Raw genomic sequence first — 14,118 nt, 5'->3', positions numbered from 1 at the left:
TCGGTGCCTCTTTGTTTGCAGGATTTACACTCTGATCCATGTAGTGTCGTATCGCAGCACAGAGAAAGACTACAAACAGAGAGAGGATGTGAGTAGCAACACTCCAACAGACACACAGATATTCACATAAAACTGCAGGAAATTTGTTTTTTTCTTATTAAAATACTCAAACATGTCAGGTACAAGACCTGCAGATGCCTGCCTGCCCGCCCCCCCCCCCCCCCCCCCCCCCCCCCCACCCGGATCTGAATTAGCTGGTTAGGGCTATGGCTTGTTAACATGCATTATTAGAAGAACAAGTGAGCTTGTTTAAAATATCAAGAAATGTGATCTCTAATTTCTATGCCACTGTACATAAACTGAAATGCAACGGTTCCCAAACAAAGAGTCTTTTTGCTGAGGAAGGTTCCTAACGAGTGAAATGATGGAGAAGTATCAAAATGGCAGCCATTATAAGAGCTAGTCGAAATCTCTAAATAATAAGAAGGAGCTTCAGTGTTTCCTATCTTATCTGCTTTATCATTTGATATACTGTACCACCCTCTTTTATTATTATGTTAGGAAAGGAGATAATGCCGTTCCACAATTCATCGTGGCAGCAACATTGAAGCACAACATTATACTTTCACCAGGGCCCAGACAGAGCAGAGCACCTACTGTGTGCTGGTGACACAACCCAAAAGTCACACAGTCCTCATATGTGTCTGACTGTCTGAGCTCTGAATCCATAAATATTGACTTCTTCTTAGTCAAATCTACCCAGTTAGGAGGAAAGTTGAAAAAGAAGCTTATTGAATTCCTTGTTCACATTATCATAACAGAACACTGCATTCATAAATGTCGTTTCACTAAATCCATCTCCTCATTATGCACGAAGGAAAAAAAGCCCTATGATACTTAAGGGGTCAAAAGTGCCCATACCAGGATACTATATACATTTACACTACTGTTTGGAGGGCCTGTGCTCAACTACTATCTTCTGTTCTATCAATTAATGTTTCTATCTCTACAAATGAGGAAATACTGGAAGTGTGCAAAAAATACATGAGCAGCAGGATCCTCATCAAGATGTAAGAACTGGCTCAATGTGTACAAACAGTGGTCCTTAGCAAGGTAGTTATTAAAGCAAATGATGGCATCATATAAACCATGCTGTAGAATGTATACACTTTATAAAGAGAAGGAAGGATGATAAAGAAAAACATCAGGTAACTCCCAGATTTCTGCACAGACAAATGACAGGCTGCCAAACAAGGTACAAGTACAAGTGAAATGTCAAAAGAAAACCATCGGAGGTTTGAGGGTTGTTTAAGTCAGCTCCAGGCCCCAGCAGCCTCTGTGCACTGTCTGATATTGGATTAGCTTCAGCAAGCTTCACGATGATATTACACACACACAGCTGATCTCAGGCATTACAAGCAATAAAAAGCCCATCACTGGCAGCAGTGAAGTCGTGTTTCCAGCAGCTGATCTGCCAGAGGAGCCACAGCGGGAGGAGAACGAGGGGAGCAGGTGACTCACCTTTATTATCGCAGGAAGACAGCTGTCCTCCATGGTGGTGAGATGTTCAGATGAGATATCCACGTGGTTGATTCCCCCTCCGTGCTTCTTGTTTGGGTGTCAAAGTCTCGGCTGCCGTGTTGTCAGGCTTCCTCCTCGAGGTTTCCCCAGGTTCGGAGTGCGCACGGGTCAATGGAGGCTGCAGACAAAGTGCAGCTCCGTCACTTTAACCCGAGTCCAGACTTTTCTTTGACTTCACCTGCGTCGGTTTCAGGTCGACCCGCTGCAATACCACCTGTCACCACACAACGCATTCACTGCAAACCAGGGGGCGCTGTTTCACGCATCATTGAGTCATTGGTGATCAGCTGTGTCCTCCACCTGAGCTGCTCTCCCTGTGATAAACACTGTGACCAGGACATGAAGGAACTCAGGGTTTGACTCCAGAGTCTCTGAGGCTGCATTTACACGTCATGAAAAATGACTCGTCAACATTTGGTGCTCAGTACATCACATCAGGAGTCAGTGTTAAAGAGACCTGAGCGACACGGATACATTCATTCACCCATTAAACAGGTCACCTGAGCAGTACTACCCCCCATGACAAGGATGGCAGGAGCTGGACACTGGACAACCCACACACACACACATATACACACATATACACACAATCAAATACTGACAACACCGCCAAATACTCACATCAGAACAAATGACTGTAAAAGTGACAAAGAGAAATAAAATGTACTCAGGGTTCCTTGTTTATGGCCTGCTTACATTATTCTGAATATGTATATAAGGGCTCTCCAAAAATACAATTCTCAGTCATGGTTTCAGCTCAAAACATTAAAACATATAAAACATTATAAAATCATTAAAATAGACATTAGAACCAAACTAGGAGAAAGACCTGGTCACCTCTGGTCCTCAGTCGGGACTTTCAGTTCAGGTCTTTCCTCTAATAAAAGTTTAAATAAATGAACATCAAATGTAGTAAAGAGCCACAGAGACCTGCTGTGAACCTGCAGTGATCTATACGTGCTGTCTTCTGGTCTCTGACCATGTCGTCAATGTCCAACTCCCGGACAAGTTCCTTTTCAGTGACCATAAGTGCTGTCATGTTTGTTCATCACTCCATCATCTTTGTCCTTAGCTTTTTATTCTGGACATTTGAGCGACATTTGTTAATATATGCTTTAACATCACATGATTAAATCTGGACATTTAAAAACATAGGGTCCAGGGCATGGACCCACTTTCCCCATGTGCTAATCCATCATTGTATATAAAGTATGACCATCGATAGTTTTTGTGTCTCTCTCTTCTAGGAGGATGATGATGATGTCCTCATTATGGAGAACCACAGTGCAAATGGACTCGTCATTACCAGTGAAGACCTGAGTCAGTGAAACCCACCTTCATCAAGTAAAGCCCATCAACCAGTGCACCAGGGAGGCAAAATGGCACAGAGGCAAATGAGATCTAACACAATGAATGAGGGTTGTGAAGTTTACACACACAGATCTAAAGTAATAATTCAGAATTGTATTTATTATTTCTGAATTATGTCTGAATCAGATCATGAATTAAATATCCATATCGAAATATCACAAAATGTATGTTATATGGGTTGCACATCTCATGAAGGTAGAAAAAATATCAGTATAATCCGTTTCCTTTTATGTTTTTTGTGAATCACAATGAGGATGTAGAAAAATGAGATCTGAGCTCTTTGTCAAGTCACATTTAGGAATGAGTGTGTTACTTCCAGGACACAGTATCAGTTCTGTAAGATTTCTAAAATGCTATATTTGCACATGAAATATTATGAGAATTACTTCAAACATTTTAATGTCAAATTTCATGTATTTTATATTTTAAATGCTTTCTAGTGTGAGTTAATGTGTTGCCTGTAATATTGATGGTATTGGTTTAATCACATTGAAGAAAATTGAAAAATGCAGTTTCACTATTGATAATGATAGACTGCTTGGAAATATATTTTGGTTTTATTTGATTCAAATAAATGTCTGGATCATTTTTTTGTTTGACAAAAAAGTGTAACTGCAAATTTTTGAAATAAGAATTTTTGTCTAAAAGTTGCAAATATGTTATTTAAAATGCTGCCTGTCTAACTTCTATTTATCTGCTCTTATTCAAATTTACATCCAGTTTGCATTTACACTACAGGTTTACTACTACTATATGTCCTCCGAAATGTAATTATTTTAATGTACAATTAAAAAGGCAGTTGAAAAAATATAGGGTGTGTGGGGTGTTAAAGATCCAGTGTGTGAGATTTAGGTGAAAGGGAACTATTGGCAGAAATGAAAAGTAGAATAATCCTCATGATGTTTTCACTCGTTCATTTCATCTACGTAAATTGTATGTAGTTTTCTTTACCCCAGAAAAGGCCCTTTATATTTAAATACTTTATATTTAAATACTTTATATTTACATCGAGGGGTCCTCTCTACGGAGGCTGCCATGTTTTTGACATTAGTCCAGACTGGACAAACTAAACACCTTTTGAGTTTTTATGACAACTGAAGCTTCCACAGTTTCTTTTTCATGTTTGGAAGGAGAGGGTGAGGTGAGGGGTGTTCAGCTGCAACATGCAACTTCAACACTAGATGTCACTCAATTGCACAAACTGTACCTTTAAGAGGTCTCTGTAGACAAAAACATACAGGAGGGTCATGGGGGCAAGTGGGATTTGGTGAGGTTTATAAAAGAAGAACTGTGTGGTGAGACTCATCTATTCAAAGACCTTACAATTAATTATACTTCAGAATTTGTGTTCCATGCAGTACTTTCTACTCTACATAGTGTAGAGGTAGTCCCATATACTAAGCCCCAAATTAGCAGATGACATTAACAATATTGTTTGTGATCCAGTCATTCACTGCATGTTCTTAAAGGTCGGCAGTGTGAAGTTCTGTTAAACCGTATTATTGAAACTTACACCATAAAACAGTATTCATTATACACCTCTTACAAAAAACAACACAAGACAACCTGAGTTGACCTTTTTTTAATGAGTAAGTCATTTCATTCAAATGAATGGAAGCAGTAGACACAGATATTAAATAGAGGCAATTGCAAAGCAATCATCCAATATATTATTGGGGAGAGAGGTTTCAGCTGAGGGTGAGGCTGCACAACTGCAAAGGTTAAAACCCATTTAATCAGTTTTCTGTGAGTGCAGGATAGAAACACACACCGCCTCCCACGTGACACAGCAACTGCACCTTCATGGTACTGCACACTCAGAGCCATCAAGTGGTCATGATTAAAAGTGTTGCATCAGGAGGGTGCATCAAAGACCCGAGTGCAATTGCTGCCACTGTTCCCCAAACACCCAATATAACAAAATAAAAAAAGAGAAGAGTGACACTTTACCTAGAACTCGATGGATGACACGTTCAAATTTTTAATTCAGGTCAAATTTTCATGACAGGTTTGATTCACCTGTGTTTTTGATCCTGTGCAACAAATAGCAAGTGAATTATGTGCCAATGTATGTAGGGACACCAGTTCAGATCAGATTTCATGAGTTTCATCTAATGCGTTTCCTAAAAGAAAGACATCAGGCATTAGAAAAAGGCTTCCAGTGGTACTGTGTACACTGTACACAGAAAATCTGATCTTTAACTCTTCAGATGAGGCAAATTGGAAACAAACCCTATCCCTTAGATAACATGTAATTGAATGTACTATGTTATAAACCTGTGAATACTTGACAGTTTATCATTTTGTGTCATGTTGGGAGATATCCACCGGCCACACATCACGCCTCATCACTGTCAGCCAATAAAAACCACTGCCAGTCTCAGTCCACAGGTTGGTGCTTCAGTAATCAAAAGCTTGGCTGAAGCTGCGTTTGTTTCCTCCTCTGTTGTTGCCGCCACCGTTCCTGAACCCGTTGCTGCGGCCGCCATTTCCCCCGAAATTACGTCCCCTTCCGCCTCTGAAGCCTCCTCCTCTGTCGCCACGGTTACCATTGCCAAAGCCTCTGTCGCGGTTATTGTGTGGCTTCTCCTCCAGATCTGGGAGCTCTGTGGCTGCGGTCAGTTGCCAGCGGCGACCATCCTTCCAGCCCTCCTGTTGAGAAAAGGGAGCAGGGTGAAAACGATTTCGACTTCAACAAGAAACACAATATTTCAATTTTACTTTAGATGACATGAACAGATGGGAATTATTAGTGTCGTCCTCACCAGCATCTGCTTGACTTTGTCAGCTGGGACATCAAAACAAACTCCCTGTTGGAAAACATGGGTGAGATGGTGAGTTTTTCTGTCCCTCTTCCTTTCAGAGAAGTCTCTGTACACACTGCACTTTCAGAATGGTCACATCTACAGAAGTTTCTTGCCACAGATGTTTTTTTTTTTACTGTTGATAATAAGCTCTGTCTATTAGTGTTCCTTGAGTTGCTGAATGTATACATAAACTAAATCAAATATTAAGAAATTTCACAGGGGTCCTGTTCTCCATTTACAATTTAATTTACCAGTGGGTTTCTCATTTATTCTGACAACTGCATAACTGTGTTTTATGGCACTGGAGGGCTTTTTTGGCAAGTCACTAATATGTCAAACATTAATTAGCCCATTGAACCAAATTCAGATAATCACTACTCTTCATTTAAAAGTGCAGACATAATATGAAATATTCTCTTCCTGGTGAAAAGATTCCTCAAAAGTCTACTCATGCAGTGAACTGTATCTTTTGCTTCAAGCTCATATATGCACACACACAATGCCACGCAATTTAATGCAAAACTGAGAAAAGAACACCAGGTCCATTTTTGTTTGAGTACATACTGTTTTGCCTTTAAGGAAGGTCATTCTGTGAACGTGGTTTTCAAAGTCCTCGCCCAGTTGTTCTTTGATGGATCTCCATGCGTAACCCAGATTATGCATCTCCTGAGAACACACCAACTGCATGGTGGCGTAACCCTGGAAGTATTAAAAGGAATAATAAATTAGGTGAAAGTAGGGTTATACATCAACGAAAAGCAAAACAAAAAAAGAGGAATTCAAATATTAAGCGAATAACGTTCTCTCACTTTTTGGATTATCCTATTTTTTGTTTGTTTGCCCTACCCACAGAGATAGCAGGGTAGCACCGCTGCAGTGTTGTGATCAGAGAGTGTGAATAAAGATGAATGATGCTTCTTCACTACCTCCCACTGTTCAGAAATGAAGCTAAAATATCCTGGATACGAACACTGCCATCTTAGGCATTTGGGGGCAGAGACTGTGCAGTAACTATCAGGGGATGGTCCCATCAATACACATGCTCAACCAATCTTGAGTTAGTGTCGGCTGTCGATCATGACATTTCACCCCGTTTGTACGGGATCAAATAACTAATTATAACCAAAGATCCCAGACAACTTAACACTTGAACATACTCTTGTGTGATAATACAGGTAAAATAACAGAAACCATCTTTGAGATTAATCTATTTGACGTGTACTTTGACTTTTGGTTTGGTCCATGTCCCCTCTAACAATAGACACTCCAACCAGCCGAGGCGACGATTGAGACACTTCACTTTTGGGGAGCTGTCATGTCGTCCTACTTTATATATACACATCTATAGGTGAGATAAACACTACAGTCTGGCACGAGCACACATCATTTTATCTTCTATGGAAAACAAGTGGTGCGTGAGGGTGAGCAGTGGTTATTATACAGTGTATGCAACATATTGTTGCATACACTGTATGTTTGTGTATATGACTTACAGCATCAGAGGTCAGCAGTGACCTCTGCTCCAGACTTGTGGCTCCAGAGATGTGGGCAAGGGCAGCAGCGAGTGCTTCGACTGCTCCTCTCTCCTCGATCAGCTTCTCAGCCGAAGCTCTGAAGTATCCAATAGCTGTGACCGGAACTGAGTCCAAAAACCTGGACACAATGAAAGAATAAAATCATTGCAATCAGACAATCACAATAAAGAAGATTTCAGTGGGACAGAGGCTTTGTGGAGCCAGTAAGCCATGATCCTCACTTGACAGCATCCTTGCTTGACGACTTGATGATGTCATTGGCAGTGGGAACACCAACTCGTCTGAATGTGATACCCTGGATGGTCACAAAATGAAATGTAGTTTAATAGTCAATACAGAAACATTTGAAGTTGTCAGTTCTCAGTACAGAATGTGTGAACTCAGTTTCCCAGTTCATAAAATCTTTGGTTTTCACACACTATTTGATTGAGTATTGATAATTTCGCTCTTTCCATCTCTTCTGTTTCCTCCTTTGACCAAATAATTATTTTTTTTTTAAAAGAACATACCGCTTTGTTTTCTACGTAGCGCAGCTGGTCTTCCTCTTTCCTCTGGTAGAAACAGATGCAGACTCCAGTCCTGCCTGCTCGGCCCGTACGTCCTGAACGATGGATGTATGACTCCACATCCTGACAACAACCGCAGAGAGGGGAATATGTTCAGAGGAAGGAAATGCAACATGCATTTATGATTTCTATTTCATCAAAAACTTAATAAAGCAGTGTCCAGTAAACACTGATCCACCAAGAGGAAAATTATATATTTTTTAATTTGAGTACAAATCAGTGCATATTCTTACTTGGTTTATTCTAACCGCAAATAAATGGCACCAGTCATAAAAACCTGGTTAAATACTGGCAACATGTCTCACCTTGGGTGGAGAACACTGGACCACCAGGTCGATTTCAGGGATATCTAATCCACGGGCTGCAACATTGGTGGCAACCAGGACCTCGAAGGTCCCACTCCTGAAGCCCTTCAGCGTAATCTCTCTCTGTTTCTGAGGAATATCACCATGGAGGGTCTGTGTGCTCTGAAAATATAACATCAAAATAAAATGAGACATGAAATCAAGTTAATTTTCTTGCTTTATTGTAGCTACTGCTTTCCATGTCTACTGGTATGTCTCTGAGGGACATTAACACAAACTCTCTGCAACAAAATTTGAAAATTAAAACAGAAAAACCTTGGTTTACAAATAAATGCTTCATAGCTTGCAAATCTAACAAAACTGTCAAAAATTAATTGTTTATACTCTGTTACATGATTTATCACACTTTATTAAAGGTGTAATAAATCGCCACTGTCGCTATAAATAAAATGTCATGTATTAGGGCTGGGCATTATGAGCAAAAAATAATGTCTCTGTATTTTTTAGCTTTAAATATTTCATGGCCTCTTTTCATGTGGGTCTCTAATACTGGATCATGTGTCTTTAGAGAGCAAAATGACCAATAAAGTGGCTTATGTCAGCTGCTCTGTGGCCATTTCAACATGTACCTAGGTCTGAATACAGAAGAACTCCAAGTTTAGGAGCGGCTGGATTGACCATGGAGATACGGATGACTGCTGGCTTGACGGCAGTAACTTTTCTTTTCCTTACACCATGTCTAAATGAGTCCTGTAACCGGCTGTCTGTGTGTTGTGTGAGTGCTGTGAAGGGTCAGGACTGTGTTGATTATGAGAGAGGAGGCTCTGCTCTTCTCTTCTCACGAGAGATGCGAACACAATATAAACTGCAGTGCTTAATCCAGTACATAGTTTGAAAATGTACTGATATATTTTTTAAAGTTGGTATGTGTATGTATAGGTAGGAGTGTGGATGTACTTGTTTGATGGATGCGTTCATGGAGAGTTCGTTGGCCTCTTTCTTTGTCTCAGTGAACACGATGCTGCGGCCGTGGCTGCCACTGTAAACCTGGATGACATCACCGATAACGGCTGCGCGCTGTGACCAGTGGCAGGCGATGGCCAGATGCTTCAGAAGAAATAAGAAAGAGGGAGAAAAAGACATTTTCATTTATCCTGCTGGCAGACTAACTCCATCTACTCCACCGATGTTCATGATAAAAATAGTAGTGTTATTGCAAATTAACTTGCGCTTCCATGAGAGAGATATTATTTAACTTATCTTAGAGCCTCAATTATTTTAATTGCCCCTGCTTGCAGGAAACTATAAAAAATCGAAGCCTTGCAGCTAAAAAATGCTGCAATTGTGAAATCCATCACATTCCTCTCGCCCTTTCTTACACACACTTACCTCCACAGTTGTGGCAGCTTTCTGTGTTTTCTTGCCAATCAGGTCAACATGTTTGCATTCTGGTCTCATGTATTTCTTGGCCACGTCGTAGACCCAGGGGGGGCAGGTGGCTGAAAACAGCAGCGTCTGGGGATTGGAGTCGTTTTCTGAAGAGGAGAAAAGAGAGAGAGAGAGAGAGAGAGAGAGAGAGAGAGAGAGAGAGAGAGAGACATACAGAGAGAGATGATAAAACCCACCATTGTCATTACGAGGAGAAAAAACATGCTATATCTAATCTGAGACTTTTTACTTTTTCAAATTTATTTCACAAACCATCACACACAGATTACTTTACCTCTCTCATATGATGTAGCCAAAATTTCTTCAACCTGTTCTGCAAATCCCATGTCCAACATTTGGTCCACTTCATCCAGAATGACGTGCTTCACCTTTGACAGGTCGAGTTTGTTGTTCTGGAGGTGGTCTTTGATACGACCAGGGGTTCCAACCAAAATATCAATACCATTACGGATGGCATCCACTAGACGAGGGGGAAAAAATGGAGAGAGTCATTATGTAATATCTGTAATTATTGTGTGTATTTAAACATTTGTTATTTGCTTTCTGTCAAGAAAATCTTTGATTATTGTTAAAAACGTAATAAATTTAACTGATCATTTTACGTTTAAGTATGTTGTTGAAAAAAAAAGACGGGAACCACTGCACCACTGTTGTATGGCTCCGCCAACCAGTGCAGTTTCTGTGAACATATTTCTACATTCTTTTTTTCCCCAGATTGATATAAGGTCACTGTGACCTTTGATCACTGAAACGTAATCACTTCCTCTTTAAATTAAAGTGACAACTGACCAAACGTTAAAGAAATTCCCCCACGCAGTCTTGAAATATCACATTCAAGAGCAAAAACATGTTTTTGAGCTGTGACCTTGACCTTTGACCACCGAAATCAATTCATCCTTGATTATTTGTGCCAAATTTGAGGAATTGGGCCGGCTGTACGGACAAACGTACGGAAAACCTTGAGAACGTAATGCCTCCAGTCACTGGCTGATACCTGGCACTGAGGCATAAAAAAACTAATTTGCTGACTTTACAAGCTCCTGTTTCTGCTTTTTCCTTTTACATCTATTTAAAACTGTTGACCAAAATGCCTCCAATATGAATGTCTAATGATGAGCACTTCTATGCAAGAGACTGTTTTAGCATGAGACTTACGCTGTGGGTTGTATGAGCTGCCTCCATAGAAACAAGTGATGGAAAGTTTGTTGACGACGTCTTTGAAGTCCTTAGCGACCTGGATCGCTAACTCTCTGGTTGGAGTCAACACCAGGACCTACAGACAGACAGAGAGGAGACTCAGTCTTATGTAAACATGATAGCAACTGCTCCTGAGACTGGATGATGCTAGTTTTCAGTGATTTGTATACGTGAGTGAGTGTGATTGGTAGATTGTGTGTGTGTGTGTACCTTGGGAGCTCGGCCTCTGACCGGCACCACTGAATCCCTCTGGAGCTTCTCCACCAATGGGATGGCAAAGGAGAAAGTCTTTCCTGTTCCTGTTCGAGCTTGAGCGATTACATCTTCTCCATCAAACACTGGATTAAATGTTTTCGACTGAATGTCAAACAGGTAAGTGACTCCCCGAGCTGAGACAGTGACAGAGAGAGAGAGAGAGAGAGAGAGAGAGAGAGAGAGAGAGAGAGAGAGAGAGAGAGAGAGAGAGAGAGAGAAGGGGAAGAAAGTTGCATGAGAGAACAGGGAGAGGGACAGACATTATTGAGCTCCAAAGTCCATAGTTAACTCTCCAGAGGACATTTTCAGTACAAAAACAGTTTTGTCTCTCAATATATTGACAACTTTGAGTCATTGTCAGTGAAAGTGGACACGACTCTGAGTTTCTATGCTGGTGTTGAGTGTCTTCATGTTTCTCGTCCACTTATTTACATATTTTCTGGCATCTGTTTACTCTAGAACAATGGCGAGCGGATCGTGTTGGAGCTGATAGATGTTCAAGAGCAATTCCTTTTTCTTAAAGAACAGCACCCAAGAAAAGAAAGAATTCAACCGTGCTCATTCCTTCAACTCAATTCAAAAATGGCGGCAAGAGAGTCGGACCAATCACAGCTCTTGCAGTCTGCGTCGCCTCGATACGTAGTAACATTATTGGGGAGGTGCACATCAGGGTACGGAGCCGGGCTCTGTGAGAGGTACACGTCTACACGTAGACTACAGTGGAGCTTTTACGCAGAAGCATGAATTGGGCTTAACAACAGAAAATTGCACCTTAGTATGAGATCACTTCACAAAGGTTGACCCAAAACACACAGAAGTGCTCAAAAATCTTAAAGAAGTTATGAAGTTAAGTTCAGTAAAGCACACAGACTACTTAGCTTTGTAAAAAACAGATTTTGGACATGTAGCAGTATACCTGTTCTCTCAAGTATCAGTGGTGAAAACCAATGATGATGTAAATATGATGCTTACCTTTCAGTTTTTTGATGGTGACATCGGAGATCCTGAAGTTGGAAAAGGCCCCTTCCTTCTGCTCTGGTGTTTCCTAAACAGATAAACACAATCAGGCTATGCAAGTATTTTCTCTCTCTAAAGCTGACCCCAAAGAGCTTCCATAAAAAAACAAGGCAAAGATACATAACATCTATGTTGTATCGCCATTAAAAGCAAATTCAATCAAGTGGAATCATTTTAGTGAACCTTTAGTGGACCCAAAATTAGTTGATTCGGATTGAACAAATTTAGCGGCTTCTTGCGAAGAGAACCCGCGCCGTGAGATGATTCTTTGCATCTCTAGTCTTCTCACAATATCAGTCTAATTCTGTTTCACACATTTCTTGGATCTTTTCCGTCCATGAGTCGTACCGTTTCTTTCTCGCTGTCACTGGTCGACTCTTCACTCGGCGGTGACGGTGTCTGGGTGGAATGTCCATTGGTTTCTGCTTCTACAGTTGCTTTCTTTTGCTTCTTCTTTTTCTGGAGTGGAGACAGAGATAACATTTTTACCAGAGCATAACCAGAGAATCTGTAATTACATTAATATTAACAAAATTATTTTCTGTCAGGAATCACCTCTGTAGCCTTTAACAGAACAGATCATCCAATGACCCTATCTACTTCATATACACACAAACAATAAAGCACTGACCTCTGTGTCTCCTTCAGTGTTCTTCTTAGTCTTCTTCTTTGGTGTTTCAATACCGTTACTGTTGCCATTCATGTCTGTGGCCTCATCATGGCCGTTAATTTGGTCCGCTGCCAGCTTCTCTTTTTTCTTTTTCTTCTTCGGTGCTGGAGGTTCACAGTCTGGGTCCTCCTGCTCCTCTTGTTCCTCAGACTGCTTCTTCTTCAACTTCTTCTCCTCCTTGTTCTTTTTCTTTATTATTATTTAACAGAAATAATAAAGACAAATAGGTTTGAATTAAATCAAATTCGGTGAAGCTACTCAACCCTCCATTTCAAATATCTGTTTTACACATAGACACTGCATTGAATGTTATTAACTTAAACGATAACATTCCAATAAAAGATCAAATTATTCCAGTAATGTCAAAATAATAATTATAACTGCTGCTCAAGTCTTCACTAACGAACGTTCTAAAATAATTAAGTGCTCCCTGGCTGTCAAAGAATCCACTTCAAAATCCTGCAGTTGGTTTATAAAGTAATTAAATGGTTTAGACCCAAATGCTTTAATGCTTATTTTATGTATTGTCTTATGTTGCTTGAACACTGTCTTGATACCTTTTAAACGTTAGGTAAAGCACTTTGATTGCCTTGTCGTAGAAATCCCAACCAAACTTTAGTTTCTATGAACTGCTGTTAAATTGATGTCAAAAGTAATATCAAAATATCATCAGAGGTAAGGTCGTGGAAACAGCAGTTAAAGTTTCACAAAACAATGCAACCGATCTTAATGTAAGTGGGTAATGAAAATATCAGTAATGCGCAATAATATGAATCAATAGCAGCAGCTCCAGTCACGATCATTTACATTTCTTATGAGGAGTCAACCTGCCGGACAGCTGATGAGCCCAGCTGATCGACGTGCGCGCGCACACACCAGCCCAGATACAAACACGTGCATCTGGTGTTTTAAAGGCGTCCATGCTTTTTCGGTAACACGTGGACAGAACATGTGATCCACAGCTAACCAAACTCCAACATAGTCAGTCTACACGCGGTGCTAACATCACAACAACACCGATTCACAGCCACTCACGTTAACTACACGATGTAAGCAGCGTTTCACAGTTCACAACACAATGCTACGCCTGTTTGCCAACAGCTAGCTAGTCGGTTAGCCTAGCTTCCTGGTTAGCACGTCCACTCTACGTGTGTTTGTCGGTGGACGGAGCCTCTGCGCTCACCTTCAGGGCTTTAACCTCGCTGGCGGTGTCCATCTCGTCCTCCAGGGCTCGGTCCTCGGTGTCAAACATGATCTTAGACGGCATTTCTCTTCCCTGATGTTTCCCCTCAACGTGGACACACTGGCGAGTCTACGGGCGCGCGGATGGAAAGGAACGCGCAAGGCGGCGCGAGCGCGGTTGTG

General features: G+C 40.9%; 2 protein-coding genes across 2 annotated transcripts in view; one reads left to right on the top strand and one right to left on the bottom strand.

The window, feature by feature from the left end:
• The window catches only part of chs1 (chitin synthase 1), a 24,028-nt gene extending 18,423 nt beyond the window's left edge, over nucleotides 1–5,605 (top strand). The window contains exons 34-35 of the mRNA XM_020098935.2: nucleotides 22–88; nucleotides 2,829–5,605. Coding sequence (XP_019954494.2) covers nucleotides 22–88; nucleotides 2,829–2,909 — 148 coding nt within the window. The 3' untranslated portion in view covers nucleotides 2,910–5,605. The remainder of the gene's footprint in view (nucleotides 1–21; nucleotides 89–2,828) is intronic.
• Nucleotides 4,519–14,118, bottom strand: ddx21 (DEAD (Asp-Glu-Ala-Asp) box helicase 21). Its single transcript, XM_020098809.2, has 16 exons — nucleotides 13,937–14,118; nucleotides 12,715–12,942; nucleotides 12,432–12,542; nucleotides 12,039–12,111; nucleotides 11,022–11,200; nucleotides 10,770–10,887; nucleotides 9,889–10,074; nucleotides 9,555–9,700; nucleotides 9,123–9,272; nucleotides 8,166–8,327; nucleotides 7,804–7,923; nucleotides 7,516–7,589; nucleotides 7,253–7,412; nucleotides 6,324–6,458; nucleotides 5,718–5,762; nucleotides 4,519–5,604 (listed from the first exon to the last, which is right to left on the bottom strand). Exons 1-16 carry the CDS (start codon nucleotides 14,018–14,020, stop codon nucleotides 5,353–5,355), a joined length of 2,223 nt encoding a protein of 740 aa, XP_019954368.2. The 5' UTR covers nucleotides 14,021–14,118; the 3' UTR covers nucleotides 4,519–5,352.

This window comes from Paralichthys olivaceus, chromosome 1, assembly GCF_024713975.1.
Source record: "Paralichthys olivaceus isolate ysfri-2021 chromosome 1, ASM2471397v2, whole genome shotgun sequence".
Taxonomy (NCBI): Eukaryota; Metazoa; Chordata; class Actinopteri; order Pleuronectiformes; family Paralichthyidae; genus Paralichthys; species Paralichthys olivaceus.
The sequence above is the reverse complement of the archived record's forward strand: the minus strand, read 5'-3'. Positions and strand labels throughout refer to the sequence as shown.